This window comes from Ricinus communis, chromosome 1, assembly GCF_019578655.1.
Source record: "Ricinus communis isolate WT05 ecotype wild-type chromosome 1, ASM1957865v1, whole genome shotgun sequence".
In the NCBI taxonomy this organism is placed as follows: Eukaryota; Viridiplantae; Streptophyta; class Magnoliopsida; order Malpighiales; family Euphorbiaceae; genus Ricinus; species Ricinus communis.
The window spans coordinates 16932386-16959371 of NC_063256.1; the positions used below are offsets into that span (position 1 = coordinate 16932386).

At 31.3% G+C, this 26986-nt stretch overlaps 1 protein-coding gene across 1 annotated transcript; it reads left to right on the plus strand.

The window, feature by feature from the left end:
* Window positions 1-1091: 1091 nt before the first annotated feature.
* On the plus strand, window positions 1092-11060 carry LOC8280960 (15-cis-phytoene desaturase, chloroplastic/chromoplastic). Its single transcript, XM_015718855.3, has 15 exons — window positions 1092-1434; window positions 1650-1899; window positions 2005-2137; window positions 2699-2787; window positions 3703-3760; window positions 4212-4367; window positions 5394-5542; window positions 6312-6431; window positions 7342-7555; window positions 7645-7747; window positions 8124-8171; window positions 8342-8387; window positions 9889-10076; window positions 10294-10456; window positions 10825-11060. Exons 2-15 carry the CDS (start codon window positions 1687-1689, stop codon window positions 10882-10884), a joined length of 1740 nt encoding a protein of 579 aa, XP_015574341.2. The 5' UTR covers window positions 1092-1434; window positions 1650-1686; the 3' UTR covers window positions 10885-11060.
* Window positions 11061-26986: the final 15926 nt, after the last annotated feature.

Genomic DNA, 26986 nt, shown 5'->3' on the forward strand with positions numbered 1-26986 from the left:
GAATTTGATATTAATTATTGCTATTGTTAAAATTTAAAATTATAAAAAGTTTACTAAAGTCCTTAGACTACGATATTGATTTAAATTTACTCTTTCTAAAAATAAATTGACATATATATTGTATTTATAAATATATTAACTCTTAAATTTGATTAAGCTAAGAACTTATTAAATTTAGGATCATAAATACTTTCAATATTAAAAAATAAAATTTTGTTCCAATTATAATTTATTTATTTAAATTTCATATTATTTTTATAAATAAAAATTTAGTTATTATTAGTAAAATGTTTTCTCTTTTTAAATTTAAAAATAAATAAATACTGCTAATATTTTCCAGGTCTATGATTAAAAAATTGATTGTTTCATATCTATAAGCTATAATCTTTCTATTTACTATTATAGTAAAGAGCATCATTATAAATATCTGACTAGTAATACATTATAAACGTACTAAATATTTGTTATTTTTGTGTTGAACATTCGAAAAAAATATTCTTTTTAGAACTGATGCAAACTCTTAAATAAATTAGACGTCTGTAGTGAGTTTTATTAATTCTTAAAAATATCCATATCCAATATATAGCACTTAAAATTCTTTATTAGTTTATATGAGATTATAATTATATAATTATCTAATTTAGTATTAATATCGTATTTAAACAAAAGTTAAATTAAAAGTATTTAAATAAAAATTGATTATAGCACTTTTATATTATTGAACATGTATATCCCATTTGTTATTGAGTTTGTTTTACTCAATATTATTTAAAAATTATATTTTACAGACAAACTAATGTTGAAATCGTAATAGAGTTATATTTTTAAAATTATATTTATATTTAATAAATTATTAGTATTTTATTTTTTATACAATTAATTAATAAATAATCTAATTAATATAATTAATTAATTAATTAAATCATTTTAATAAATCTATCTTTCATCTTATTTTTTGCACTTTTATACCAATACAAATAAAATGAATTATACATATCATCTTAAATTCTAAAAGAAAATATAAATAAAATAAATTATACAAAGCGCATACATTAAAAGGAAGGAGAGGTGGTATCTTATTATCCTCTTGTCTTAACGCCTAACCGTCACTAGACACTTACAACTAATAATCCTCCACCTCCACGAGAAGAAGAATATTCTCAAGAGTGACCAAACAAATCCAAGCACTGAAAGCAGCCAAATTCCCCACTAATCACTAATCACTAAGCACAGCCCAATCTCAGCAAAACCCACTTCCTTCCCCCATTTACCCCAAAAAAGGAAAAAAAGAAAAAGAAACAGAAAAGACGCACCAACAATTTATTATCATCAATCCAAAACTCTCTCTTATTGCTTCAACTACTTCTCTTTCTCTTCCCTTCATTTTTGGTGACATCTTTTTCTTCTTCTTCTTGTAGCTGTCCCATCATCTTGGTACTCTATTAAGTCACTTTTTAGTTTCTATCTTTTGCGTGAAAACTGTTTTTTGGACTGCAAGAATTCTATGCTTTCTTGGTCTCTAGTTATTTTGTTGAAAAGACTATTTTTATTTTTGAATTGCAAGAATACTCTCCTTTCTTGGGTTCTTTTTATTTTGTTATTACTTTGATGTTATCTTGATTTTGTTTACTTAAAATTTTTTCCTGCAGGTTCTTGCAATTGTGTACTATTGTAAAAGCTAAAGAAATGGCTCTATATGGGGGTGTTTCTGCTTTGAATTTAAGCTGGCATAGTGATGTCTTAGACACTAGAAATCTGCAATCAGCCCTTAGATGTGGTTACGCTACCTGTTCTAATCAAACCAATGTACTAGCTTTTAGAGGCAGTGAATCTATGGGCCATGCTTTGAGAAATTCTTCTAAAACAAGATTTAGGAATACTGGTAGCTGCCCTTTGAAGGTTTGTTTCCTTTGTGTTTTTCTTGTTGTGGTCTTTGATTTTTAGCATCATTCTCAATGTGTTTTCTAAACCTATAGAAGTTAAATATTTTGTTTGATGATGCAGGTAGTTTGTGTGGACTATCCTAGACCAGACCTTGATAACACAGTGAATTTCTTGGAAGCTGCCTACTTATCATCATCTTTTCGATCTTCTTCCCCTCCAGATAAACCATTGAAGGTTGTAATTGCTGGTGCAGGTGATGATAATCTTATCCAATTTTTGTTTTTTCTTTATTAATATATAGTTTAACTTCTTGTTTATTAATTTTTGAATCATGATTGGAAACATTCACTTGTTTTCAAATTTTTGCTCATCTTGTTCACTTAGTGTAATGCTTGTGATGGATTCTTTACATATAAAATATTTTTGTTGAAATCCATTTGGTTTAATGTGGATGGAAGATTTGATCAATTTCAAATGCAATGGATGATCTCGCTGTGGTAAAATAAACATACGTGGTTCCAAGGTGTTTTTCTTAGCATGTTAATTGTAAATGCTAAGTGTGCTGCATGAATAGATTATATACCATCTGAAGGTTTTTGAATATCCTTCTTAGGGTTTTCAACTTCTAGGTTTATTCCTTTTCTTTCCCTGGGTTGCCTATGAAATAGAAATTTGGAACATGGGTCTGAACTAGGTTGAGCACTTAAGCGTTTGATGCACTCTAGCTGTCATTGGAGTGTCCATGCTTTTCCTTAAGGAATTTGTTTTATCATTTATTATTTTGTTTCATTAGAGTAAATTTTCAATGGTGCAGGATTGGCTGGTTTATCAACTGCAAAATATTTGGCAGATGCAGGACACAAGCCTTTATTGCTGGAAGCAAGAGATGTTCTAGGTGGAAAGGTTTTTGTGTTGCTTTACTTTGACTCACTATTCTTAATAAGTTTCAGCAAAAACTAGCTATTTCAATAAATACACAAAAACTAAAAATGGTGCATAAAGTGATTTTACTATCAATTTTTCTTTTTGTTTCATTACAATTTTTGACCATGCCATTTTATTTGGAGATTTTGCAAACTTTGGGGTTTTTAATTGTTATCCTTGTCTGAACATGTTATCTATGAGTTCTTATTGTTATTTCATAATTAATGGGTGTTTGTGGTGCTTATATGACTTTCCTGTGCTTTAGAATAAAGTAAGTGAAGAACTGAAAACATTTGATTCTTCACTTTCTAATTCTCTTTTCTGCAAGTTTTTTCCTTTTTTCCTATCTTTTCTCTGCTATTTCTTCTCTACTCCCTAACTTTTTGTTCTCTCTTTTTTTTTTGTTCCTCATTTTTCTTGTCTTATCTTTAATTCTCCTTTTCTTTTTTGTGTTCTCTTTTGTATCTCCGTTCACATAAAGCTATTCTTATCCTATTCTAGTTCTCTACACTTCCTTCTTTTCTCTCTCTCTATTTTTCCTAAATTAGCAAGCCACTGTTGTCTCATATTCTCATGTTTCACATGCTAGTTCTGTTTATTGCCATTGCAGGTATATTGTGTTGTGGGGTTCCACTGAGCCTTAAAATAAGAATGCTCTTGAATAATCTTATATCAACACTTAATTTTTTTTTTATTTGGCCTATTACAGTTTAAGCCTTTTTCAGATATGTGCTTAAACTTTGGGCTGAATGCTCAAATGGTTAACAACATCAATAGCATAATAACAGTTTTGAAGTACATTGTTTTGTTTTCACTCTTTGTTTACATGAAAAGATCCTAAGGTCTTACCTTTTCATATGGTGTGTTCTAATCTTATTGGTATTTGGTTTATAGGTGGCTGCATGGAAAGATGATGATGGGGACTGGTACGAGACAGGCTTGCATATATTCTGTAAGTTTCAGGATTCTGGGGGTGGAAATTTTTCACTTCTTTTGTTTTTGTTAATTATTCACCGATCTGATATGAGTTCTGTTGCATTTTTACTTGCTGCTGATGATGCTGTAATTCATCATTTACCTTAATTATTCACTAATGCAGCATGGATGGGCAGGAATCTTTAAATTAAAGATTCATGTTTGTTTCTTCTATGCCAATCTTCAACTAAATGTTGTAAATCACAAAACAGACACTATCTAAATTTTTCTATTATCTATTGAAATGAAAAGTCAATTTTCAGTTACAAACTCCAAAATTAAGGAAAAATTGGAACCATTAACTATTGACTGTCCACATTGCTAATTTGATGCCAGATGGAGCTGTTTTATTTCTTTATTCTTTCAGGGGTTTAACTCCTTATGCTTTCTTGCTGCTATTATTGAATCTGTCTTATTTGGTTTGCAAGTTGGAGCATACCCAAATGTGCAGAACCTGTTTGGAGAACTTGGTATAAATGATAGATTGCAGTGGAAGGAGCATTCTATGATATTTGCGATGCCAAACAAGCCTGGAGAATTCAGCCGATTTGATTTCCCAGATGTTCTTCCTGCACCATTAAATGGTAAGGAACTTGTATGTGCCTGAATTTGGTTTTACTACTACAAATAGTAGTGTTTGTTACTTGACCTTATCTCATGAATTTACGAGGTAACAATTGTATTTAGTTCCAGGACTCATCCTAATATTATCTGCCATTATTATCTCTCATTTATACTTGATAAATGGGCTTGGGTAGAACTCATTCCCAAAAGCTAGCTCTAAGGAAGATGGATGTCCAATCCACATATATACACCATAACTCCCCAATAACTTAGCAATGCGAGACAAATACAACTTCTAACACCCTCCCTCACGCTTAGCGTGACATGCAAATGGGCCAGGTCCAAACCCACTGTCGCATACAAAAGCTAACTCTAAGATAGAGGGTGCTCAATCCGCATATCTACACCATAATAACCCAATAACTTAGCGATGTGAGACAAATACAACTTTTAACAATACCTTTTCATATTACTGCTATGGACTAACTGATCTTTTTATTATTATTCTTACTTCTTATTTTTAAAAATAACATGGACTCATTGTTTTCTTAACTACAATTCTGTCTGGTGTATATCTACCATACATATGCCCTGATGTTTGTCATTTCTTGTTTATATTTTTGTAGGTTCCAAGAATATACTTATAATGTGTTTCTGCATTGATATATATATATATATATATATATATATATATTTTGGATATTGTCAAAATGAGCTAGAATATGACCAGAGAGGCTATCGGGTATTGAAGAACAAATTCTCAAAGCCATGTCCATAGACCTAGCAGAAAATCCCAATAAGAAGTAACACAAATGCCTGGGCTTTTATCTCATAAATCCATAACATCATGGTTCAGTTACCCTGGATACATGACTTACAAATCAATTATATAGAAGCTGTATATCTTTACCCCTGTGATGCATACAATCATATAAAGCAAATGCCTTCAGGAAGCATTTCACTACATATTAGGTCACCTATGTACTTGATTTCATATATTTCATGTTTTTTTTGCTTCCATTATTTTCTGTGAATCTGATCGACAGGGATATGGGCAATTCTGAGAAACAATGAGATGCTGACATGGCCAGAGAAAGTGAAATTTGCAATTGGACTCCTGCCAGCGATGGTTGGTGGACAGGCCTATGTTGAGGCTCAAGATGGTTTAAGTGTTCAAGAGTGGATGAGAAAGCAGGTTCTATAACAGACCAATATCTACAATTATAATATCTGAACTGCTAGTAGACATGGTTATCTAACTTTGGACTTAATTAAACTATGAAAGTTAACTAAGAGTTGAAGCTTTTTAGATAGATCGAACCAGAGGACTGGTGCATATAGTAAAAGATGCAGAAGCTCTAAAATATGATCTACTGGCTTGTGAAGTACTTATACTTCCATACTTGCTTTATATTCTTCAAAATCATATTATACCCCGTTTGCTTTGAAATTTGGAGATGCTGCCTATAAAGTATAACCACATAGACTTCTGCAATTGGTGCATGCTGAAACATTTGTACTTGCTCTTACAGCATGGCCATGGCTTTTCCCCCCATTTTCTTTCTCTTTGTTTCTGCAAATCATTGCTCCATTGGCTAAATAGACTACTGCAATCCATTTGCTAAATAGAATACTACTAAAAGGACATTATTCACATTGGAAGATGAGGCTTGTATCCTTTATCTAGTAGTAGTGCGTGCCTCCTTTCTGCAAAGGTTCATAATATATTATCTTTAAGTGCCTATTTAGATACTTGCAGATGTTACCATTTAAAATTATGTAGCCATACAACTACAGTATATTGCAATCTGAAATTAAGAAAACAATGTGCTACTTAAAAATTAAAGTTGTCAACTGATAGATTACTTAAGTAGGTTAATTTATTGATTGGTCTCCAGTACCATGAATTAGAATAAACTTCACACAAGGTTCAAGATAACCTATGTTAATCTTTTGTTTGTTAGGGCGTACCTGATAGAGTGACTAAGGAGGTTTTTATTGCTATGTCAAAGGCGCTAAACTTTATTAACCCTGATGAGCTTTCAATGCAATGTATATTGATAGCATTGAACAGATTTCTTCAGGTACGTAACTGTTCTTCCTACCATTTTCAGTTGATGTGTGAGAACTTCATACATCATTTCTTGGATAGAAAGTTAGAAACATTCTTTTTCCTGGTCATTGTTGGAATTTTTGTTTCAAGTGTGTTGACGTTGGAAGTAGTTTCTTGCTTATTGATATACACTAATCATAGATACAAATTACAAACCCTCAAGTTATCTCCTGATACTGCTAAAAACTCCCGACCATGGTGTACTTTGTTGTCATGATATCATAGTTCGTTCAGTTGCTTTTGTGCTTATTTGAGTTTCAGTCTCAAAGCACTCCCATGCAATCAATATGAATTTCTGAGAAGTCAATATATTTATTTCTTGTTTGATATAGTTCTCTGTTTGCTTATTGCTCCTAATCATTTTCAAGCTTTCATTCATGTAAAAATGTCTGCATCATAGGCACAGACAAATAAAACTACATGCATATGGCATATCCCTTGTCAAATTCATTAATCTATATAATCACATGTTTATCTTCTATTTATGTCTCATAGTATCATGTATGTAGCTGACTAATTGAAAGTTTTTTTTTTTTAACTCACATTCTCACTTCCCAACTTTCTGATTTCGTTCTGTTTCATTCTTACTTCTGGCAGATATTAATGCAGAAAGATTAACAAATGCCTTAAATCAACTCATCAGTATTTTAATTCAGCAGACTACTGATGTTTAGTTCACTTATTCTTCTTATGTCACATAATCCCAGAATTTGAACTTGCCTATTTATTTGTTTTGTCAATTGGTTTCCAAGGTTTGAATGTGTAACCTCTCAGTCTTCTAGAAGACTCTGCTTTGAGATTTACATAACATATATTGGGGGAAAAAAGCTTCTTATAACTTCAAACTAATTTATTTGGGATTGATGGTAATATATCAACAGGAGAAACATGGTTCAAAGATGGCTTTCTTAGATGGAAATCCCCCAGAGAGACTCTGCATGCCAATTGTTGACCATGTGCAGTCACTTGGTGGTGAAGTCCGGCTAAATTCACGAATAAAGAAAATTGAATTAAATAATGATGGAACAGTGAAGAACTTTTTACTAAATAATGGGGAAGTGATTGAAGGAGATGTTTATGTGGTTGCTACTCCAGGTATAACTTTAAAATTTCTATCACAGTATATTACTCATGCTTTCTTGACCCAATTTCTCTAATAGTATTACTGTATCTTGCTCCATCAGTTGATATCCTGAAGCTTCTTTTGCCTGATAACTGGAAAGAGATTCCATACTTCAAGAAGCTGGATAAATTAGTTGGAGTTCCTGTTATTAATGTTCACATATGGTCAGTGATAAATGCTTTTGTTATTAATAAGTAATCAATACAATCCTTGCCGTGTATATGTGTCTCTGAGTGGTAAACATGTTTTATTGATATATTTTTCTTTGTCTGGTTTGTGGCTTGGATTTTTTGGGAAACAGAATGGAATAACTTTACTAGATGGGAAGTTTATCGCAATGGTTATAATATTCTTGTTAATGATTTGATGATGCTGTATTTTGCAAATGATGTCTTCTTATTATCATAGTTTTAGCTCATGGCATACCATTAATTATTAATTAGGATTAATGCTAACAGCTTTTTCTAATGTTTGTTTATCATCATAATGAGAGTTTTCATGTTATTATAGTAGATTAAAACAAAATTATCTTTATTTCAGGTTTGACAGGAAGCTGAAGAATACATATGATCACCTACTTTTCAGCAGGTCCTGCTCTCTTTTTATCATTTTGTTTTTTTGTAAGAGATTTTTAATTGATTAATTCATTGAGTTTAGACTCTCAAAACTAATGCAATATAGGTTGAACTTTTGAAAAGAAACTTTTATCCATGCTCTAGTATATGCTAATTGCATCTTTCTTTTGTTTTGACAAGCAGAAGTCCCCTTCTTAGTGTTTATGCGGACATGTCTGTAACATGTAAGGTAAAATTGGAGTCATTAATAAACAACCATACACATGCATGCTGCAATACCAATTCTATGATGCTGACATCTTTCATGAGCGTGGCAGTTATCCATTATTACCTCTATATATTTATAATTTGTGACAAAAATATGATTTTCAACGTCTACTTGCTAAGTTAATCACTACATGCAATTTCTTTCCCTTTTTGTTATGCCTGATGCAAAATGGTGATGAATGTATGCTTACATAAAACAAAACCACATAAATGGGGTCTTTTGTCTGCTTTTCGGTAATAGCTTAACAACACTTCTTGTTATTAAGTCGTGACTAAGATTCTTTAGTACTCTATATTGACATTTTGATTGCCTAATTTAGGTGATGTTCTATCTGAGTGCCTGAGTTTTTAAAAGCTTGTTTTGGAACCAATCGAGCTCTTCCAGTTTTCAAGGGATACTCCAAGAGGCATGAAAAAACATTCCAAAAGTTAAAATAACAAAAACAAACTTTGGTGATGTCTTGCGTGATTTCTTGGATTAATACTAGGGAGAAAGAAATAAAACTTTTATTGCATTTATTGCCTAAATTAAAGCTTTTGCATGTTTGGAAAAGCAAATAGTTAATTAAAATGTGTTATACGTTTGTGATTTTGGTAATGAAATGAGTTGTAACTAGAATTTAGTTATGCGTCTCTTTTCCTCTCATGAACAAGTGGTTTCACACCTCATGCAGTATTTGTTGAATGATCATAATTGTAACACAAGCATGTGCATGCACACACACACATAAACACACACGCATACATATATATATGGCTCTAACAAATGACTAAATAAACTTAGAACCTTTGTGCATTTTCTCAATTTTATAGCATCCTTTTAATTTTGTCAAGTTTGATCTACCTATAATATTGGAAACAATTTTGGTCAATTTAGTGAATTCAAACCAAAATATACATGTAAAGCATACATAAGTAGCATAATAGGTAAAATAAAAAAGATCTCTATTTCTTTCCAACAATGATAGTAAAAAATATTATAGTTTTGAAAATTTTTCTCCTTAAATTTTCTATTTATCTAGTATTAGTATACATACTTTTTTCAAAGAAAAAAATAGAGAAATTATTATTATTATATATGTTTACTAGCAATACAAATAAGTAAAAAGAATATATTTCTCTTTGCTTTTTGGCAATTGGTATATCTATATAGGGTGTACATGTATGTTTGGCTCTCCTGTCATAATTTAACTAAAGTTATCACCAATGTCATAGGTTAAAAAAATTGCAAACTTAAAAGGATTAGATATAATAGAAATTATGCGGGACTCTTTTGGTCATTTAGCCTAAATGTATACCCATAGCTGTCTTATAAGGAAAGTGCATTAGCATGTTTTATTTGTTTTAATAGATATAATGTCCATAAATTTTTATGTCCCTGTATAATCTTCTACTGCATTTGAATTTTTCCTACACCCATATATTTAAGATACCTGTTAAGAGCTGTTCATTGTTGAGCACAGGAATATTATAATCCAAATCAGTCTATGCTGGAGTTAGTTTTTGCACCTGCAGAAGAATGGGTATCACGCAGCGATGAAGAAATTATTGAGGCTACAATGATGGAACTAGCAAAACTCTTTCCTGATGAAATATCTGCAGATCAGAGCAAAGCAAAAATTGTTAAATACCATGTTGTCAAAACTCCCAGGTGAAACCATTTCCATGCATTTAGCATTTCTCCATTGTATAGGGTTACAGTTAAGTTATCCTGGGAATTACTTCCCCTTGTTGACATTCTTTTGCTTCTGCCTGGTTTTTCTTTCTCCCTCATTTTTTTTCATATTTTCAAAGATTATCTATTGACAAATATTGGTCAGTTAATAGTCTACATTTCCCCTCTGAGGCCAGCCTGCTAATCATCGCAGGTCTGTTTACAAGACTGTCCCAAATTGTGAACCTTGCCGACCCTTGCAAAGATCTCCTATAGAGGGCTTCTATTTGGCTGGTGACTACACAAAACAAAAATATTTGGCTTCGATGGAGGGTGCTGTTCTATCTGGGAAGTATTGTGCACAAGCCATTGTACAGGTACTTGCTGCTTGAACTTGGGTCATCTTTTATGGTATTGATTATAATTAAACATTTTCATGTGTTAACCTTGGCAAAGTTCCATTTGATGGAAGGTCAAACTGTGCTATGTAAATAGTAATAATAGAGCATTGTTAGCAAAGATGAAAATATACATCCACATAATTAGAAAAACATGAAAATATAAATTCAAGAGGGATAGATTTTGTTGGATGTCTTAACCATGCACAGAATATTAAAGGAAAGAAACGGAAACAGAACCTGATGTGTTTAACTTATCAATAATAAGTAAAAGAGAGAACTAAGAAAGAGAATGAAGGTATTGCACCTCAATGTTTATCATTTATCCCTTGTGTTCGCATATGCAGGATTATGGGTTGCTTGTCGCTCGCAAGCAAAAAAAGTTGGCTGAGGTAACCGTAATTTAATGTTAACAAAGTTTGACTTGGGGAATAACTTTTGGGATTAAAAGAAATTCATGTAAAGATCAATTAGTGATTATGGGTCAAAATATCAGAAAATTGTTGATATATATGCTACAATTTGTAAAGCTCTTAGGAAAAGAATCTTCTCTCATATAAAGCAATTGGATTCCTTGTCATTATCTTCATTACCATTCATATACTAGGGGTGCATTTGATTGGTTCCCTGACATTTCTGCAAGCATGATTCAACTACAAACTGAAAAGTAGAGGGGCATTTTAATTTGCTGTTGATGGATTCAATTTAATCTTTTCTCCTCTGCTTTCTCAAGTTAATATTCACATATACCAGTTTGCAGATGATAACAAGGGTAGATTTGAATTTGGCATGATAAAACTTGACTAGTTGAAAGATTATTTTGTTTGAACTTGAATCAAGCTCAATTATAAGAATATTAAAGTTACATAAAGACTTTTAGTTTGCATTCGATCTTCAAACTTGTCAAGATCATAACTCATACAAGAATGTATCAAGCTTGTTAGGCTTTTATTCATATGCAGACTTCTGGTATGCACATTACTGAGCTTTACTGCAGAAGGCTGAGTTCTGTTGTCTATGGACTTTATTGAGCTTACAATAGATGATTATGAACAAAGTTCTGACTGCACTTCAGTTTTTTTCAGTTAGACTTACTGAAAGTGAGTTTTTTTAAAAAAAAATTATTTTTTTGAGAAAAGTTTTCCTTAATGTATTGCTTAACATATGTCATCAAATGGAAGATTACATGGTTCACTAACAAAAGAACATTAACTTATGCAATCTACAATTGATCTTCATGATTTATATGCTAGAGCTCAACAAAATGCTCTGCTGAAATCCAGCTAGTTACAATTGAATGCATTTTTACGTGGGAAAAAAGAAAAACAAAACAAATAAAAATCTAGAGCTAATTGTTTAGCTAAGGTAAGTTTACTGTCATGGGTTAGAAGGCGCAGCAGAAAATTACCCGCGCGTTTGTGGCAGCGATGCGGAGTTTCACTCCCTGGATGTAACATTTAAGCTACTCCTTCAGGTGGATTATAGATCTTGAACCTGAGTTGGAGCTGGCTTGAGCTGATGAGTAAAGCAGCACAAATGACTGCTGCATATGATATTCTGATGGAAACCTGCATTTGATATTTTGTTGACATATGTGAACAACTCTCATTGGTAATCAATTAGCCATACTTACAGATTTGAACATGTTCAAGAAAAGAAAGAAAGGACCAAAAAAAAAAAGCATTTTAACATGGGGAAAAGTTTATTTGTTACAAATAGATTGGAGGGTTGACTTCAAATATAAAGCAACTTAAATAAAATTTGTTCAACTTTTCCTCTCTAATGGAGTATGGGTGCAGCTCATATAACCGGATTAGGGTAAGAATTCTCAATCAATATGGTAGAAAGGACCAAGTCAAAATGAGTGGCATGATTAGTCCAATCCAGCAATGGACGATACCAAATCACAATGTGTGTTTTTTTTGTTTTAAATTTTTATTTTTATTAGGTAGGATATTTACAGTTTAATACTTCATTGTTTTTTTCTTTTTCGAGAGATTGGCTCTTAATTATTCTCTTTCGGCCAATTTTAAAAATAATTTTCAAATCAGTCCGATGCATTTAAAAATAAATTTTCTATTATAATAATTCACAAAATTGAATTTGTTATGACTTGAACAATCTTGTTTTTTCAATAGCTGAAACCCCTGTGCAATTTCTGAACTCAATTCACCATGTTCACAGCAAGTGATCTCCTCTTTATAGAAATCTACAACAAAGTGTCATGCTCATCTCTTAATGCAAAAAGATGTTCATTTCTAAGCTTGAAAGTTGAAACTGACACGGTCATCAGTCGCCCAATCTGATACATTAGAAAGATTTGGCTCTCAAATTCTGAGCTTATTCTTTCTCTATTCTATTTTTACAGTAACAAGCTCAATCATTAAAGAAATCATAAATCTCATTTTTCTTTCATTATGAGAAGTCCTTCTTCTCTTTAATTGCTTTTCAAGTCAATTTTATTAGTTTATTTTTTGCGTATTTTTCTTGTTACTTTTAGTTTATTTTACCTTTCAAAGTGCTCCTTCGGCACAGTGATTCAAGAACAAAAAAGCTGGTTTGGGCTAAAGGCTAAAAAAACCACTTTTTAAAATTGTTTGGTTAAGGATGAAAACTATGTTTCAGGCTTTCAAAATCAAGGTTTCAATTTCGGTGCTTTTCCAAAACTGCGTTTTTTTTTTTTTTGGAAAATGATTGTTGTCACTGACGGAGACAAGTCTCGTACAGAATTAAGGTCCTTTTGGTCCCTGCACTTTTTCACTTTGGTACAAAGTGAAAGAATAGTTTTAATTTGATCCATAAATTTTTACTTATACAAAAAATTTAGTAGATAGAGTAAGACCTCTAAAATAAAGAATTTAATTAACTTTGCACTAATGGAAGGCCCTACTGAAAGTTTAGATTCTAATAACCAATTTGGATTGATTTAATTTAATCATGTACAAAAAGAAGTGAACGAACTCCTTGAAATGTCGTGCTAGAGGAGTTCTTAGTGAGTCACCAAAAGAAAGAGATGCTTTGGCAGCAGAGGTAGGAAAATTGGTGAATGAAAGAGTTGATGCAATAGAAAGGGAGAAGTCCCTGAAAGGACACATTTTAGAAAAATAAATTTTAAAATTAAGAAAAGAAAGAATGGTTTCTTTTATTGCAAATCTAATGACTAAAGCAGCCAATATGAATAATAGTAATTTGGTCTAAGACCTTAGAAAATCTCTATGTCTAATGGATGAAGCTCCTTTGCACATAAATGACAAAACCCTTAATAAGCTAGTCTCAACAAAAAGGACTATATGTAAACCTAATTATCCTCATAGGATGAAAAAGAATTCATAATAAGGGATAATCCTTTAAGGCCAGTCATAAGTCCGACTACTTTTCTAAACCTTCATTGTGTAAAGCCTGCATATGAAAGGATAGATGAATGGATCATCATTGATCAGATTTACTGTTAAATCTAGTGGTTATACTCCAGCAAGCCCTTATGAGTTATGCAAAGCCACAATGGTCGGTAATGCGCAAAAATATTGGGAACTACAAGTAGCTTATACTCTAATAAAAAACTGAAATAGATAAAGAAGTTTTAGCAGATGGAATTTTGGCTATAGTGGTTGATGCCTTAAAAGAAAGAATTTTATAGTTTCTTGTTGTCTTCAATTGCTTTAATGAAACTATAAATTTGTCACATGTGTTATTTTGATAACTTTACCTGTGAGTTCCAAGAATATTATTACAATCTAGATTTGGCAGCTCAAAACTACATGTCAGAATTATTTTTGGTTAAACTACCAAAATCTTGGCTAGAAGTAGCAAAAACGGCTTTTCAACTTCTCCTAAATAAAGAAAATATAGTAAATGGGTTAAGAGGTAGAATACAAGTGATTAGGTATGCTTTGAGAAAGGCATATACTAAACTCCAAGTAAGACAAGATGCAAATCGTCTCCTTTTTATGAATAAGAGTTGTTATTCCCAAATAAAATTTGTTCCAGGTAGGTATGGTTGTTCCTCTAGAAGAGAAGAGAAATCAATAACATGATATTCCTCCAAAAAGAAATTTAAAGGATATAGAAAAGGGAGAATATAAAAAAGGGATAGGGAAGATAGGAATAGATCTAATAAGCCGACTAGATTTATTTAGAAGAAGAAGCAACCTTAGGGACAAAAATAGGATAGAAGCCTTCAAGAAAAAATAAACGATAGAGAATGTAAATGTACTAAAGGAAAACCCTAGAGCAAATGCTCATGTTGTTGGGTTTGTGGTGAAAGAAACCACAAAGTCGATTCTTGCTCTCACAAGAATAACCAAAAAGAAAATCGTTGAAGAATATTCTTTAGAGATGAGAGTCTAGTATACGAACATTTAAATGAGGGAGAACTCTCTGATATGAATTCTAAAATAGACTTAGTATATATAAAGCAGTTTCCGAATATGAAACTAATAATAAATCTAATTTATGGAAAGCTCAATTATTTATGATGTCAACTTTAGAAGCTATTATAAATGAAGAGTTATCCCATTGGATAATGCTATGGTACAGGATGAATCCTTCCAGTACGAGGATCCATCTAACAACTGTCTAGAATGGGGATTATCTAAGGTAGACATCAACTCCATTTACAGTAAATCGAGATTCAACTTTTGATCAATAATAGATGCCTCCGAGTCTGAATCAACAACTCAAGTTTCTAGCATAGAACTAGAAACGTTGGATGTGCCTCTTACAAACCCAACCAAGATTAGAGAAATGATTCATAAGGTAAAAGAAGAATATAAGTACATACATATAGGTCTCATCCAAGTAGGATTAGTTCTTTTATTTAATTTACTAACAGATAGTCATGTGATAGCAACAATCTTAGATAAAAGGTGCAAAGGATTTAAAGACCAACTGATGTTAGGTGTTCAGACCGACCTAGCATATGGCCCGGTCTAGTTTCAGAGCTATCCAAATTATTTGATGGCTTTGAATGATAGATGTTTAAAAAATTCACTTACCTTAAGAATAAAATCATTGAAAATAAATAGGATAAATTCCCAAGCCATATATTTGGCATATCACACTAGGCTAGTATTTAGGCTCATTAATATAACTAATTCTGGAGTGAGGAACATTTTTAAAATAACAAAAATGTTCAAAAAGGCTCAAACAACTACAAGCAGTTCCATAGAAAATAAATCAATCCTATAGAACTTAGTTGGCCAAAAAGTTGGGTTCTTACAGAACCAGTTGAATCTTCTCGGCAAATAGGATCCTATAACACAAAGAGGGAAAGATATAATCCTAAATCTAGAAGAACCTATAAGAGGCCTCAAGAACTCTGATTCTCTAGTTCAAGGACCTTTAGCTTCGGCCCTATACTAAAAAGATCTACATCATTTAGATCTCCTTTAGTTTCAGCAGTACTAGACCAACTTCCTAGGTCTGTTTCAGGATCCACCTCAATAGAAATCATTAGAACACATGTAAGAGTAGAGGATGATCAATCTTTGCTAATCAAAGGATAATAGATTATAAGGAAACCTATTTATGCAAATGATAAGGAAAATCAAGTGTAAGAACAATAAGGCATGTAACACTAATTCCTAAGGTTATAAAGGAGATTCAAAAAATCTCTCAACAACACTCACTTTCTTTCCAGGAAATCCAGAACATGGTTTAACCAGCCCCAATAGCATCACATAATATCTTTAGCCTTGAAAATGCAAACTCAAGCACTTACATCTCACTAAAATTTACATTTTCAGGTTATTATGAAATTATTGTTTAGATGTTTTAGTTGACATAGGAACAATAGTTAGTAATGCAAGACCTAATGAATTGCATGACGAATGGTGGAATCCATTATTTGGACCCATGGCTTTACGCATTTAGGAGGAGAGGTGAACCTTGTCAAACATTATGCAAAAAAGGTTCTTGTTATCATTAGTGGAAAGAAATTCACTATTGACAAGATTCTAGCATTCCTTGATTTAGATGTAGATATTACTTTAGAAAATACTTTGTTAAAAGGATAGAAAGAAAATTATCCCTTTGTGCAAGACGAAACATATGTTTCCTTTGCAGGAGTAAAAATCACAGCCTTTCAAAAACCTAAACTGAAATTAAATTTTTTTTTATCCAGTAAAGGTTACTAAGTCGTGTGAGTCTATCCCATGTGAACTAGCTTTTAGAGTGTGAGCATAACGTGATAAATCTTGGATATATTGGTTATTTGATGAAAAATTGTATCTTCAAACACAAGGTGTGATGGATAACCTATTGCAAGTAGCATCTAATCAGCAGAAACCAAATATGATAGGTTTCTAGTTAAGCTAGCCAATAACTTTAGTGAGGATCCATTTAAGCTATGGATTCTAAATGGGGTTAAAACTAGATCAGAGCGGAACGATTTGATCACTATTATCAAAACAAAAAATAAAACATACTCAAATAAGATGATAGAGGAATTTGACAACGAATTTCTGAATTACATGAAAAGGTCTGATTAGAGTTAATGTAAGTTCACATTCTAGTCCAACCATTATTGTAATTAACCATGAAGAACAGGTGTAAGAACAAGCACAAATGTTTATAGACTATTAGTAGGTAAACCAAGCAACAAAAGATGATCGCTATAAGATTCCTACAACAAGAGATATCATTAACAGGTTAAGTCTCAAGCAATCTTCCATTTTTTCTAAATTTCATTGAAAAAGTGGATATTTGGCAAGTAAAAATGGAAGAAGACTCGATACTTTTAACATTTTTCAATGCTCAAGGAATGCATGAATGGCTAGTAATACCATTTGGCCTAAAAAATGCTCTAAGTGTATTTCAACGCAAAATAGATAATGCATTCAAAGCATTAAAGGAGTTTTGTGTGGTCTACATAGACGATGTGTTAGTTTTTAGTAATAATGAAACTAAAAACACATGAGTCATCTAGAACAAGTGACTGATATCTTTTAGAAAGAAGGTATGATTAGTATATGAAAGATAGGTAGAATGGTTCAAGGAAAAAATGAAGTGTTTAGGGATAGAAGTCTCCAAAGGCAAAATATGGTTACAAGGTCATATCTCTGAAAAAATTATTGGTTTTTCTGATAAAAAATTAGAAGATAGAAAGGAAGTGCAAAGATTTTACGGACTTGCTAACTATGTTAGGCAATTCGTCAAAAATTTATCCAAATACTAAGGAAGAATAGCAAGAAAAACTTTTAATAAAGTTTTTTAGTATTGGGATGCTGAAGACTCTCAAACTGTAATTCAGGTAAAAGAAAAAAATAAAAATTTACCTTGTCTGAATTCATGCTCTGATATCGATGAGTTAGTCTTAGAAACATATGCTTCAAACCAAAACTGGGCTACAATCCTCAAGATTAAAGGAAGAAGACTCGAACTTATTTGTAAGTATTGGTCTAGAACCTTTAAAGGTGCAAAAGTTAACTAGCAAATTCATGAAAAGGAGATATTAGCAGCAAAAAATGGAATAAAAGCTTTTTACATTTTTCTAGCACTAAAAAGGTTCATTCTTAGAACAGATTCAACCTATATTAAAAGGTTTATGAATTTGAATTTCAAAGAGGCTAGACAAACTAGATTCTTAAGGTTGCAAGAGTGGTTTAGTTATTACAAGTTTGATATTCAATATATTCCTTTTTTAGACTTAGAAAATTAAAACAGACTTTTGTATGTAAAAAGTAGCCCGTTAGGAATTAAAGGTTGGTAATTTGGAATTATCTTATGAAATTAGGTTAGATTAAGTGGATCTTTGCATAATTGAGTAGTTAATTAGGTTAATCAATAAAATAAAAATTGGGTCGGGCTTAATAAAATGAGCTAAAATTAAGTGGACCTAACAAGTTGTATTGCTTATATGCAGAAAATTATTACAAAAAATTATAGAAAATACTGGCTTTTTTAAAATAATATTATTTATACGATGAGAGGTTTTTCTTTTCAAATATATACAACTCACACTTTAAAAATACTGTAAATTTTTTTTTACGGGATTGTATACAAAGAAGCTCTATTTTCCTTTTTCTTTAACTCTTCTTCATTATGATCTTATTCCATTAATTCTCTTGCTTCTCCACTTCTTTATAAGAAAATTACCAACAATTTTATAAAGTAATTGGCGACGTCGTAGGATCTGAAAGAACCGAATTTGCCATCGACCTGATTGTTTATTTCGATAGTGCTTGCTCCTTCCTCGGTCGCTTCTCTTTTAACAAAGATAATCATCTTCTCTCTCATGCCATGGATTCTTTGAAGAATTTTAGCTTTTATTATTTATTTATTTTTCTTTTCTATTTTTGTATGATTTTCAGGTGGGTATTGAGGTGTTTCTATCCAAAAAAGTTTTGGTTGTATAATTCTTTAATTTTGATTTATTGGTGTTTGATTCAAATTTTATATTGTGTTATTGTTAAATAAGATGCAAATATATGTATTGATAGGCATAATAGTATTTTGAATGTCTTAAAGGTGAATAAAATACTAACTTATATCTTCAAATTCTCTTGCCTTCCACCTTATGTTTGAACCATAAATTATATATTTTTAATGAAAAGAGAATGTCAGCCAGCTCCATGGATTTAATAGTAGGGTAACAATAACCTTTAATATAAATGAGTTTGTATGAGTTTTAGAAGTGGGTGGATTTGTATGGATGAGTTTAAGTGATTTACCCTTTTAGCATTAAAATATATAGAGAAATAGATGATTGTAATTGATATTTAAACATCTAAGGTGTTTGATGAATTTTCTGAATAATATATTTTTTTTGCTTTTGGTGATGGTTTTAATGTGTATGGTGTTGATGAGTTTGATATTATATTCAAAACGTAAATATATATATATATATATATATATATATATATATATATATATATATATATATATATATATATATATACGAATAAATACCAAAATATATATGTAGTAACTATTTTTTATACAATTTTAGAAAGAAAATTTTTACTTATAACTTTATTATTTTGATATGCTAGAAACTTTTATGTGTTGTAGTGCATACATTATTGTTTCCCTTTCATTTTTATATTTAGAAATATATAATAAATAAGGAGAAGGAGAAAAATGCATTTATAGGACAATCAAATGAAGAGTATGTGGGTTATTATATAACTAACAAATAAATGAGATGACATGGAGTATTAATTCAAGACTTGCTAACTAATTATTCAACTTAATTCGATTTTTTTCTTGCAATGGTGCTATCCACGTATGGACAAGAAATGATATGACTATTGGAGTTGGCTAATAAATTATATTAAATGATATTATGTTTTATACTGATGATGTTTGATAATATACTTGCTCTAAAAAATTATTAACACCTTTTAAATAGTTGCCAAACTTACATGTAAGCATATACTAATAAATCAAAATACAGTTTCAAATATCATATATATATATACTAAATATATATGAAACATATACCAAGATTTATGAAACGTATATTATTTACTGTAACTTTTCTTGTGTTTTTATAAAGATATGAATATAGTAAGTACCTTTCTTACATATAAGAAACATATATTAAAATAAATTGAATGTATTCTATTATTTTGAATAAGGGAAAACGATTTCAGATACCCTGACCTTTAACCATTTTCGCGAATCTACCATCATCTTTAAAACTTATCAATTTGGTCCACCATGTTTGCATATCGTATCATGTCTACCCAACCGCATTTTGGCGTGTGCGACTAATGACATGGCATCCACACATGGCTCTACATGTTTGTCCATATGGCTCAAGACATTGAAGAACCTCAAAACTCACCATTTCTGTCCAAAATTTCCCCAAAATTTTTTCAATTCTAATTTCTAAGGTTTAGAATTACAACACAACTAATAACTACTCTATAACTTCCAAACATAATAACTACCGTCTCATTTCGCTCTGTTTTACTATCTTTGTCCCTTATGTGGTCCATTATTCTTGAAGCTTGTGGTTGTGGTCCCCCGTAAGATGGGTCATTCAAGAAAACGACAACGAAGGTATGCATTTGTTAATACAGTAAATGGGTAAAGCAATGCAAGTGGGGAATCTTGTTCTTGTGGGTATAACATTGTAGGAAATATGCATTTGGTAAAAGAAATTAATTATTAACAAAAGATTTAGGGATTTGTGTTAAAAGTAAGACATGCATAGCCATTTCGTATATGCATTTGGTATAATAGTAAGACAAGCATTTACATTTGTTATTACTACAAAGTAGCTGTAATTTATTATTTTATTGCCGCATTACTAATTTAATTATTGTGTATATATTTATGCAGTATTCCTATTGAATTTCATCATGGTGGGGCATTACTTAGTAATTCTATAGTGAAGTATGTTGGTGGGTGTAGTGTAAATCTTAGTGGTATTTCTAGTTTCAATATGGATGATATTGAGGAGATAGTGAAAACATTGGGATATACACATTTCTTGAGTGTTGCCTATGAACCCCCTAGGAGATGGAACCCTATAGGGAAGGATCTAGGCTTAGTTTTTATTAAGACTAAGGAAGAGTGTAAAAAGATGTTTGCAGAAGGTTTAGATTATGGCTTTTTAAAAGTTTATGCTGAAGCTGTAACAATGACTCCAAATTATGGGCAAACTATAACTGAAAATGAGCATCAACATCATAATGACAATACAGATGAACCATTGACTGTAGTTGCATTTGAAAATGCAAATCAAAATGAAACTGAACTTGAAAGTGTTGTAAATAAAGAGGAAAATGAAGTAGAGCCTGAATGTGTGAACAATGTTTTTCAGAATGAAGGATCTAGTGAGGATGAAGATTATACCCCTGAAAATGATGAATGTGATGATGAGGATAGCCTATCTTCTGATGTTTCTGACTCAGATGTGGATGAGGAATATGTTATTGCAAAACAGAATCTGAAGGACTTTAGCAAGACTGTAGTTGACAATGGATTTGGGTTAAGGATTGGATAGGGACCAAGGAAGAGATGATAGTGGGTTTGTAGGGGCTAGTAGCAATACTAGAGTGGATGACAAAGTGAGTGATAGTAGTGAGTACCATTTTGAGTACCCTGACAATGATGCTGAGGTTGATACTCATGTTTTAAATGATGAGGATGACTATGGTTTTAGGAAAAAAAAGAGGGAGAAAAAAATGATTTACAATCCTAAGTGTAATCATTAAGAGTTAAAGTTTGTAGCAAGAATGAAATTCACAAATTCAGAATAATTTAGAGGAGCATTACAAAATTATGCTATTGCAAATGGGTATGATGTGTGGTGGAAAAGGACTCGAGAAGATAGGATGGAAGCACAATGTAAAGGAAACTGCAGTTGGAGAGTCTATGCTTCAAAGGTTCCAAATGAGAGAACATTCATAGTTAGGACTGTTAGACCTAACCATAACTGTGCTAAGGTGCAAAGAAATAATATGGCAACTACAAAGTGGCTGGCTGATGAGTTTTTAAATGAATTTAGAAAAAAACCAAATTATTCTGTAGCTGAAATGGAATCTGACTTGATGACAAAATATGCACTGAAAGTCTCAAAATGCTCATATTATAGAGCAAAAAAACTAGCTTTAGTGAAGCTTAGAGGATCAATAGAGGCTCATTATGCTAAGTTGAGATCCTATGTGCATGAATTGAAGAGAGTTGATATAGAAGGATGTTTTGATCTAGAATGCAATATGAAAGGGGATAATTCTGTTTTTCAAGGATTATACATATGTTTTAGTGGATTAAGGAAGGGTTTTATGCAAGGATGTAGACCTGTCATATCCCTATATGGTGCATTTCTGAAGAATATACTTGGGGGTGCAATTTTAAGTGCAATTGGTCGTGATGGTAATAACCAAATGTACCCCATTGCTTGGGCAGTGGTGTTGGCTGAGAACGAAAACACTTGGAGATGGTTCCTAACTAGATTTTTGAATGACTTGTCCATTGATACAGGCATAGGATGGACCTTCATAAGTGACCAACAAAAGGTTTTTTTATTGTCTATTTTTTCTTGTACTTGAATCAGTTAATAGTTATATTACTTACATGCAATTTGTTTTGTTGATGCTTATAGGGCCTTATTAAAGTATTATAAGAGTTTGTCCCACATGCTGAAATAAGAAATTGTTCAAGACACATTTATGCAAATTGGAAGAAATTGTATAATGGAATTGAACTGAAATAGCTATTTTGGAAAATTGTATACAGTACATATGAAGCACAATTTGTGGCTAAATGAAGGAACTTAGAGAAGTTGATCCTGAGGCAGAAGATGGATTTGTTTCCAAGGATCCAAGACTCTTCTGTAAAGCATACATATCCACTCTCCCTACGTGTGACAATGTTGACAATAACATTGCTGAGAATTTTAATGGATGGATATGCAAAGCAAGGTTGCTGCATATTATTGACATGTTGGAAGAGATTAGGGGTGCTTTGATAGAAAGGATTAAAATGAAGTCTGACATGATGAAAAACAGTGTGGATGAATTGTGCCCAAGGATTAGAAAGAAGATTGAGAAGTTAAAGTGGGAAACCAGATTCTGTATACCAAAACCAGCTTTGAATGACAAATTTCAGGTTAAAATGTTTGATGATCAGTTTGTGGTGTCTCTGACAGACAGGAGTTGCACATGCAAAGCTTGGCAACTGACTGGGATTCCTTATATTTATGCTATTTCTAGTATTCATTGGTTAAGGCAAAATGTGAATGACTATATTGATGAATACTACAAGAAGGACATGTATTTACAAGCCTATCAGTATTATGCCCTTGAACCATTAAATGGCCAGAAGATGTGGCATGAGATCACTGAAGCACCAGTGCATCCACCACCATTCAAAAGGATGCCAGGAAGACCTAAGGTGAACAAAAAGAAAGTTGCTGATGAAAAAGAAAGAGATCCAAATAAATTAAGCAGAAATGGAATAAGGATGCAGTGTAGAATTTGCAATGCATATGGACACAATAAAAGAGGGTGCCTAAGAAAGGATAATCCACCTCCATCTAAAGATATTCTGGAAAATCAAGTAAAATCTTATTGTTAGAGCTATCATATCTCAAAACTTGAGTATGCTCATTCATGAATTTTCTACTTGTAATAGAGAAGTAGAAGGAGAAGTAGATGCCCATCAGCTCCTAAAAGTAATGTTACCAATATTGATGTATCAAATCAGACCACAGTTGGAAATGTAGAAGTTGTTCATTCATAATTCAAACCACCATATGATAAGAGGACAATTGCCAAAGAAAGAATCCATGTATTGTTCATAAGTTAGTTGTGCGTGTATATAAGACTTGGATGTATGAATTATACTTAGTAATCCTATGAGTTATGTGTTGTTGTATTACTGCAGGCTAGAAAAGGATATGACCTGCACATATCCATAGAGACTGGTAATATGTATTTAAGAGTATGTACTCAACATATCAGATGTGAATCTCCAATTTTGTGTGTGTTGTCATATGTTATATGTATTAAATATAAAATGTCATATTGCAGATGCCAGTGGAAAGGAATGTGAGGACTGTTAGTGGTTATACAGAAGCAGCAACAACAACAAGGCAATCCAGAAAGAGGTCTGACACCCAAAGATCAACTACAGCTACAAAGGAACAAAGATCAACTATAGCTAGTCATGAACAAAGTGTGAAAGTTTGTAGCCAGACTTCAATAGCTATAAAGGCAAAAGAGAATATGACTGTGTTTGATAGGTTGTCTCAAAAAAGTGCAGCAACTAATATATCAGTTAGTTCGAAAGGCAAAGATAAGGTGGTAGCTACAAAGACAAAGACTATTAAGAAAGCAGATTTGGTGATTCAAGAAGGGCATCATGTTTTGCCAAAGCCAATGCAGAAGTTTAAGAAGTTGCCATAAAGAAGTTGCAGTACTGTGTTTTTGTAATTTTGGAGTTGTATGGAACAAAACTATCATTTTGACCATATCAATTAGTTTGCCTCAGTATTAGTTGTTTTATGTGTTTGTCTTTTCTAAGACATATTTTTGTAAAGATTCTATATTATAGTAATGTTAAAAGGCTGTTTAATGCCTATTTTATCTGTCCAAATGTGAAACCACCAAATATATGGCTCCACATGTCTGTCATAATAACTATAGGTTCATTTTATTTCATCAAAGCCATAAGTAATACATGCAAAATATCTTAACAGAAAAATAAGAGCTTCATTGCATAATCAATTATAAAAGTTGGTAATTCAATTCACCATTGATTACAAGATTCAATTCACCCATCTACTACAAAACCAAATCCTATACCTTGCTACATCAACCATAAAGCCTGTCTGGCAGTGCAACTCTTGTCTGGCAGAAACAGGCACAAACTGATCATTAAACATCAAACTTTCCTTCATCAAACTTCCCTTTATATTTTTCAGCTTTACAATCATTCATTACAATGTTCAACCATACCACAGAAATCGAACTTGAAAAGCATCAAATGTTCCTTCACATTTTGTACAATCGTTAGTGTAAGAGCACAACTCCGCCCCAATTGTCAAACTTCTTCTCATTCACCAATCGTTATGACAGCTAAACAAAACACAGCTCCGCCCCTACATGACGAAATTGAAGCGAAATCATCATACATTGTTCAATCTTCCAAAGTAAAACAACTAAATCCTAACATTGCTAACAAAGCTTACCTCATTGTAAGAGCAACCTCGTAATAGACACCCTAGATTTCTCATTCTCCTTCATATCATCAACTTTGCTGGTCTCTCAAATTCATAAAATGCTACTTCAGTCCCACATAAATACTATCAATTGTTGACAACATAAGATCTTGATGATGCCCTTTCTATTTAGAAGTAGCCATGAGAGGAACAAGAAAACCCTAGGTTTTTAATTCCTATTTAGAAATTAGAATTAGGAAAAAATTGGAGAAATTTTGGAAAGAAACGGTGAGTTTTGAGTCCTTCAATGTCTTGAGCCATGTGAACAAACATGTGGAGCCACGTGTGGACGCCATGTCATTAGTTGCACACGCCAAAATGCGGCTGGGTAGACATGATATAATACGCAAACATGGTGGACCAAATTGATAAGTTTTAAAGGTGAGGGTAGATTCGTGAAAACGGTTAAAAGTCAGAGTATTTAGGATCGTCTTCCCTTTGAATAAACACTGATATTATATTTTTGCTATTGGAAAAAATAAATTTTGAAATAAAAACATATTAAACAAATCGAAATTTTGATTAAAAGTTACCTAACATATAGCTAATATATACATTTTATACCCAACATATAATAAAATAAGTGTAATGTATAGTATTTCCTAAGAGTTTACGCTTTTATTTTTATAAATATGCAATTTATATGAATTAAAATAGTTGCAGATACCATATATGTATTTAATGTATAACATATTTTGTTGAGCGTATACCATTTGCTGCTACTTTTGACATTTTTTTAAAACATATAAGTATCTAAAATATATTATAGATATATGCAACATGTACTAACATAAATATAATGTATACCAATTGTTAGAGTTTGCTTTTCTAGTTTTCTTTATTTGAAATAAATAAATAAATAAAAATATATATATTAAAGCATTTCATATATCAAATATATACTTAATGTATTTCATATTTTATCGAATGCATATCATTTGCTTCTACCTTTTTTATTATATTATGTTATAAGTGTACATAATATTTAATAATTTCATAGAAATATAGAATAATAAAATAATAATGATAATACTATTTTCTTAATTTTTAATAATCACTAGTGTTATTATATAAATATTAACTAAATTAATCAACTAAAACTGATATTATTGCTATTGAGAAACATAATTTTTAAAATTAAAATATTTAAATTAAACAAATTGAGATTTTTGTTTAATATATATCTAACATATACTTAATATTTATATTTTACTGTACATTTTTAGAAAACAAGTTCTCTTTATAATGATTTTTAAATTCTTTTTAAATAAATGTGACTTATACGTAACACAAAATAATATTTTTAAAAAATAGTTTTAGATACTAGTTATGTATATATTCGGCTCTCCAATGGTTTGACCTGCAATCAAATTAATATTATTGAATAGATAGTAAATATATGTCAGACATATACTAAACATATACTAAAAATTAAATATCATAAAAATTATAAAAACATATACCAATTTTCTAATAATATATATATTTTTGTAAAAAAGAATATCTAATATATGCCACTATATTTTTGAAAAAAAAATTTAATAGTAAAAATAATATTTTAAACCTTTTTTCTCAAATATTTATGAAAGAATCTGAAATTATTATACTATATTTATAGGAAATAAATTATTAATTAATAAAATTAAAGATAAAAATAAATAAAGAAATTAGTTTCTGAATCTATCTGTGAATGTGGTGAAACTTCCTTATGAGATTTAATTATGCCACGTAAAAAGTGAAAGTGTCATAATAAACTTAATGGCGACTCATGTTCTCCGCGTTAATCTCTAGTTAATGTATTCCCAGTTAGATTGAAAATCTATAGAGTGACATAG

Excerpts from the sequence above, each read along its gene's own strand:
- LOC8280960 (XM_015718855.3), top strand. The coding sequence starts at position 1,687 with ATGGCTCTATATGGGGGTGTTTCTGCTTTGAATTTAAGCTGGCATAGT. Across the intron at positions 2,788-3,702 it reads GAGATGTTCTAGGTGGAAAG|GTGGCTGCATGGAAAGATGA; the intron begins GTTTTTGTGTTG and ends TTTGGTTTATAG. Across the intron at positions 10,457-10,824 it reads GTGCACAAGCCATTGTACAG|GATTATGGGTTGCTTGTCGC; the intron begins GTACTTGCTGCT and ends TCGCATATGCAG.